This window comes from Vombatus ursinus, unplaced genomic scaffold (assembly GCF_900497805.2).
Source record: "Vombatus ursinus unplaced genomic scaffold, bare-nosed wombat genome assembly UNPS02014785.1, whole genome shotgun sequence".
NCBI classification, from domain to species: domain Eukaryota; kingdom Metazoa; phylum Chordata; class Mammalia; order Diprotodontia; family Vombatidae; genus Vombatus; species Vombatus ursinus.
This window is the reverse complement of record NW_020954563.1, coordinates 10,164,953-10,171,155: the sequence shown is the minus strand read 5'-3', so window position 1 is coordinate 10,171,155 and position 6,203 is coordinate 10,164,953. Positions and strand designations below refer to the sequence as shown.

The following is a 6,203-nucleotide window of genomic DNA, read 5'->3' as shown; positions in this document are numbered from 1 at the left end:
TCTGTACAGCTGGAGGGTCAGTAAAAGTTTCCAGCATTAGTATTCAACGAGGAAAAAAAGTGCCAGATGACATGCCCCACTCCACCCCACTTCCAAGACACAGAGACTAAGGAAATTTAAAGAGAGGTTGGGAAGATCCACTTTCTTTCCCTAGGGTCATTTCTTGATGAACTTCATGGGACTAGAATTGTTTATGGGTGAGTTAGGGATGACATTTTCCAGAGGTGGAGAGATGGTCTAAACAGCCTCCAAGGTTGCAGATAGCCTAAAGTGCTCATATTAGAAGCCTAAGTGAGGAGACTTCTCTTTCCCAAAAATTCAGCCATCTGTCCCAACTTTGACCTGGAGACCAGCTAACAGACCAAGCCAGAGATAAGATTTCTTAAGCAACTTTCTCTTTAATTCCTCTTGGGGAGGGGGAGCCCCCCCGCCGTTCCCCCCCCCCCCCCCCCCCCCCTTATGTGGCCCCTTCTCCCTGCACCTCTCCCTCAGATCCTCACTACTTCTGGGACAGAGAGAAGGAGAAAGAGGGCCCCTTGCTTCTGGATGGTCAGTTTAAAGAAAAAAAAAAGTCATTTAAGAAATGAGACTGAGGAGAGGGAAGGGGAAAGATGCTGAGGGCCGGTGGAAGGAAGGATAGTTAGGGCCACCTGGGTGGGTTTTTTGTTTTTTGTTTTCAAGCAAGCATTTCCCTAAGCCTCTCAGGAGTGGGAAGTATTGGAAGGAGGCAGAACCATTCTTCTGGTCTTCTTGCCCGAGGTGTGTCAGGCCACTCCCATCCACTGTGGAATTTGTCAGTTATTCTGGAATTGAGTTTTAAATCTCCTCTGGTCCCCAGGCCCTGGGCAGAGCTCGAAGGCACCAATTTGGAGCCTCTGGTCTTCAGACCCACTCTGTGCCTGTCCCCCCTCCCTCCCTTGCCCAGGGGAAGGCAGGGCTCCAAGGGGCTCTTGGAACATGCAAAGGGGTATTTTGTGCTGCAGCGCCTGCCCCTGCCCCACCCACCCAGCCCTACAAGATGGTGGCACCCGCTCCATCAGGGCTTCGAGGGTCCTTCACCCCAATGATGAAATTGTTGGTTCTCCGACCTCCATGGACCCAGGACAGAACGTCTACCTTCTCAACCCGATGGCCCCTAGCTTCCAAGAACTCAACCTCTTCCTCTGTGAATTCACCTGAAAGAAATCACATGCAACAAAATCAATTCAAACATTGATTAAGTATCTCTCCTGTATAGAACCCTCTTCTGGGTGGTTCAGTAAGCTCATATAAACCCACAAGTACTGGCCAAGAGGATTTATTTTTCAGGACTAGACAGTTGTTGACAAACTTTTTTTTTTTTTTGGACTAGGCAGTGGGGTTAAGTGACTTGCCCAGGGTCACACAGCTAGTGTTATGTATTTGAGGCTGGATTTGAACTCAGGACCTCCTGAATCCAGGGCTGGTGCTCTATCCACTTCACCACCTAGCTGCCCCTGTAGACAAACAATTTCAGCACCCCAAGGAAATCCCCATTACTTCCCCAATTTCTTTCCAGTCCCCCAAAACCCTTTAATAGAGACAAATCCCAGCATTCTCCAGAGATCAGATTGGTAGAGTAAATTCCTTTGGGAGAATTATAAATTGTCAGAGTAGGAAGGGATTGTAGAGATCATCTACTCTAATCCTCACATTTAACACCTGGAACAATCTCCAGACAGCTTAACTATGGGACTTGCCCAAGGCCACACAACTAGTTTGTTATGGAGTTATTAGTCACTAGCACTAGTCCAGTTTCCCCATTTTACAGATCAATGATCACTTATTGAGTTGTTTTGGGAATATTTCTTTGGCAGCTGTAAGATAGACTGGAAGAGAGATGGCTTGAGGCTGGGAACTAGAATGCTATAGAATTAGTCCAGGCCCAGGGGAAAATAAGGAGGATGGAATGAGGTCTTGAGAGGTGAAGGGATTGGCCTAAAGTCACATGACTACTGTCATAGATAAATTAGTATTAGGAGGGGAGTGTCTAATCCAATTTTCCTCATTTTAAAGGTAGGGAACCTAAGGCCCAGAAAGGGGGAAGTGGCTAAAAACAGCTTAATGATTATTAATTATTACTACTATCTTAAATCTCAAAGCACTTTCCAAGAACAGTCTTTGGGTAGGTGGGAGGCAACAGGGCACTGGGGATCAGAAGGGAGGTTGAGAGAGAAGGGGGCACCACTGAGGTGGGAAAAGGGCAGAGAAACAGGTAGCTCTTGGTGATTGAGACAAACTTTACCAACAGCAACTCTGCCATAAACTGGCTGCCTTCATCTGTCCAGCCATAGCTTAAAGCTCTTCAGAGAACCTGCCCTGGAGGACCTCCAGACCTCAACTGGATTATAGAGGTGAGTCCTCCGCCCCTTCCCAGCCCTTGAGGGCTCTAAACCCTGAGGAGACGGAAGAAATGCCTGTCTCAGTAAAAAAAGACCACCCATAAAGAACAGAGTGGAGGAGACTCTAAGCTTCTAACTAATATGTAGATGAACTTGACCTTTAATCTTTTGTGTCCTCAAACAACAGCAATTTAAAAGACATTTAAAAGTCTTGTCCAAACCCCATTTGGGTTTTTTTTGGCAAAGATACTGGAGTAGTTTGCCATTTCCTTGTCCAGCTCGTTTTACAGATGAGGAAACTGAGGCAAACGGTTAAAGTGACTTGTCAGGGTCACACAGCTAGTGCTGGACACCGGGTTTGAATTCAGGAAGATTAGTCTTCCTGGCTCCAGGTCTAACACCCTATCCACTGGGCCATCTGTTGCCCTCATATTGACTTTGAAATCCACATGTTAACGTTATCTATGCTGTATTGCATTTATTTATTTTGTCAAACATTTCCCAATGGCATTGTGATCTAATTCCGGTGCTCTTGGAAGTGTTGAGGGCTACATGTGGCCCACTGGTCCTCAGTCTGACACCTGTGTCTTAGATAACTCTAAGACAAATAATAGCAGAGAAGAAAATTTTCTCACCTGGGAGTTCCCTATACCAGTGAAATTACAGGTTCAGTCCCTACCTGTACCCATATTCTTGGCTACAAACTCTCTGGGGAGGGGAGAGGAAGGATATAATTGGAAATGAACACAAAACAAAAATAAAATATATCAATTCAAAAATTTTAAAGAGTGTTCAGAGAAATCATGCCCCTAAATAATAAATAATGATGTTGATAGCAACTCCAGTCTATAGCTTTCTTCCTCAGAAAGGCTCTGAGTAAATAATGAAAAGATTATTATCTCAGCAAAGTTCACTTAGCATCCAGGACAGGAGGAGAATGACTAAGTAATGAGTCAATTAATAAGCATTTATTAAGCACTTACAATGTGCCAGGCACAGTGTTAATGAGTAGAGATACAAACACAAGAGTCACATAATCCCTCCAATGTTCCCATAAATTCCCAGGTAGGGGGTGGTGGGTGGGTGTGTCTGTGCGTCTGTGGGTCGGTGTGTCTGTGCGTCTGTGGGTCTGTGGGTCGGTGTGTCTGTGTGTGTCACCTGACACATCAGAAGGAAAGAGAAAGCTAAAAGTCTCCTTCTCGGGAGGCACTTGGGGGTTGTACCTGCTGTTGGTGTGGCCCACCTAGGCTCCATAATCAGGAACCCCACCAGCCTGCCCTTCTCCCTGTACTCACTGTCCACCTGGAGGATGTTGGATTGGAGCTCAGGGTGGAGGCGCCCTAGGGACAGACTGTCACTGAGATTTCTGTTCATTGTCAGCACATTCACCAGGACCTGTAGGATGCCACAGAAGTAAGAGGTGCATACAGCCAGGAAGTATCCCCAAGGACCCCAGGCAAATCAACCCTTATAGCTGCAAAGCATCATATACTTTTAGGCACCAGGTGGTACGGTAACAGGGGTGTGCTGGAACCAGCTTGAACTGGCTCACAAATACCAATGGTTAAATTTTCAGTGTGAATGTTCACACCTTAGACATTGGCAAATGCTGTAAATCAGAGCTTGATTTATTGTTTTATTGATTGTCTAGCCTTAAGAAAGTAATGGAGAAAATGTTGTTAATGCAGATAAAATTTAAAAGTGTCATGGGCACAGTTTTTTCTTCCCAGAGAGCCTGTTGTTAAACCTCTGTTTGCCTCAGTTTCTCCATCTGTAAAATGTGGATAATAATATCACCTACCTCCCAGGATGGCTGTGAGTTTAAAATGAAATATTTGTATAGCACTTTGCCAACCTTAAAGCACTATATAAATGCTGTTATTAGTAATAGTTATCAAAACACTTCTTCACCCACTACCTCAGACACTAACAACAGCCCGTTGGAGTCAGGAAAGCCAGAGATTATTCTGATTTGACTAAAGGGAAAACTGAAACCCAAGGAAGGAAAGTAACTTGTCTACTAGCAACAGAAAGAGTTAGTGGCAGATCTGAACTAGAACCCTGGTCTGACTCCCTGTCCAACGTTCCTTTCATTATAGCATGCTGCTTTTTACGCTGTCTAATAATAATAGCTCACATTTCCATCACGTTTTAAGACATAACAAGACACTTTACACAGAATAGCCCTGCAAGGTAAACCAGGGCAAGTATTGATCTGCCTCTTTCATAGATGATGAAACTGAGGCTCAGAGAAGCTAAATAATTTGCACTTACATAGCCAGTGTCAGAACTACAGTTGGATTCTAGGTTTCTTGACTACCTCTTCATTGCTCTTTGTACTATACTATTTATTTTTTTGTACCATACTATTATTATTAGTGGTGATCATTAGTGGTGGTGGTGGTGGTAGTAGTAGTAGTAGTAGTAGTAATAGCTAACATTTATGTAGCATTTACTATGTGCCAGGCACTGTGCTAAGCACTTTACAAACATTATTTCATTTGATCCTCACAGTAACCCCAGAGGGAAGTGCTATTATTATTCCCATTTTACAGATGGGGAAAACAAAGGCTAACAGAGGTTAAGTGACTTGTCCAGGGTCACATAGCTAGTAAATGTCTGAGGCTGGATTTGAACTCAGGTCTTTCTGCCTCTAGGCCTGGCACTCTATCCACCACACTACCTAGCTGCCCTACTACATTGCCTTTCATGTTTCCTATGAAAACAGCAAGACAGCCTTAAAGTTCTTTAAAAAAAAAAAACTGTGAGTAGACCTGAGAAGGGGTGAGGGAGGAACTGTAGCCCCCTCCCCTCTCCCATTTCCCATGAATAACAAGGTCCCTGGGCCAAGGACTCTAAGGGCTCAGCTCCCATGCTTCTCTGTCAGAAGGGACAAAGGGAAGGGCTCACCTGGGTGAGGCTGCTAAGTCCTCGGGCAGCACCATTGGCCCCCAGTGCCAGGTAAGTCCCGCAAAGTCCTTCAGCTGGCCTCACCACCGTGGGCAGCAGGAAGGACAGTGGTCTTTTCCCAGGATGAATGGCATTCTCCTGTCATAGTAACATAGATCTCATGGATGAGGGGTTGGGAACCTGAACTGACTTCCTTTGTCCCCAGCTTCTTCCAGGCTCAAAGAAATCTGGAGCAGGGAGCTTCAAGCCCTGCTTTGCCAGTAACCTTATCTCCCTGGGCCTCAGTCTAGTGTCTTTGAAATGGGCAGTGTCCCCTCCCTAATAGGCTAGGGATAGAAGGATTAGAAAAGAAACTGGGGGGGGCAGTGTGGGGGAAGAGAGAGAACATAAGGGACAAAGGAACAGAAGGAAGCATCTCAAGAAACAGGGCCCTCTCTTCAGGAAGCCTTTCTTGACTATCCAACCCCTAGTGATGTCTCTCCTTCCCCAGATTTAATTCTTGTCTAGGATAAATCATGTTAGTTATGTTTACACACATATGAAGTGCTATGTCTCCCCAACTAGCGTAAGTTCCTTGATGAGCCCATAGCACCTGGGACAGGACTTGGCATACAGTTGGCTCATTCATTCAACAAATACAGGGACCAGAGCAACATACTTAAGGATATGGGGTGAGGAAGGGAGGAGATGGAAGGGAAGAAGAAAATGGATGTGGGGAAAGTGGGGGAAAGACTTGAGACTTAGGAACAAAATGTTTGACAGGGAGGTAGGGAGTGGGGGTTGGGGTGGTTTAGAGGATCATCCCAAAGTGCAAGGGAAAAAGAAGGGAGGGAGGGGCAGAGGAGGGCAGGGCAACTAGACCAGCCTAGGAAGTACCAGGCTGGGTGCTGAGTGGTTTGCAGTTTTATTGGGCCAGGAGAAGTCCAGCATCTG

General features: G+C 45.6%; 1 protein-coding gene across 1 annotated transcript in view; it reads right to left on the bottom strand.

The window, feature by feature from the left end:
• Positions 1-469: 469 nt before the first annotated feature.
• GGT7 (gamma-glutamyltransferase 7) overlaps positions 470-6,203 on the bottom strand; it is a 37,471-nt gene continuing 31,737 nt past the window's right edge. Inside the window, exons 13-16 of the mRNA XM_027867078.1 lie at positions 6,147-6,203; positions 5,271-5,408; positions 3,656-3,755; positions 470-1,175 (exon numbers count right to left, since the gene is read on the bottom strand). The exon at positions 6,147-6,203 is cut by the window's right edge and continues 1 nt beyond it. Of these exons, the coding sequence (XP_027722879.1) occupies positions 1,012-1,175; positions 3,656-3,755; positions 5,271-5,408; positions 6,147-6,203 (459 nt within the window). The 3' untranslated portion in view covers positions 470-1,011. The remainder of the gene's footprint in view (positions 1,176-3,655; positions 3,756-5,270; positions 5,409-6,146) is intronic.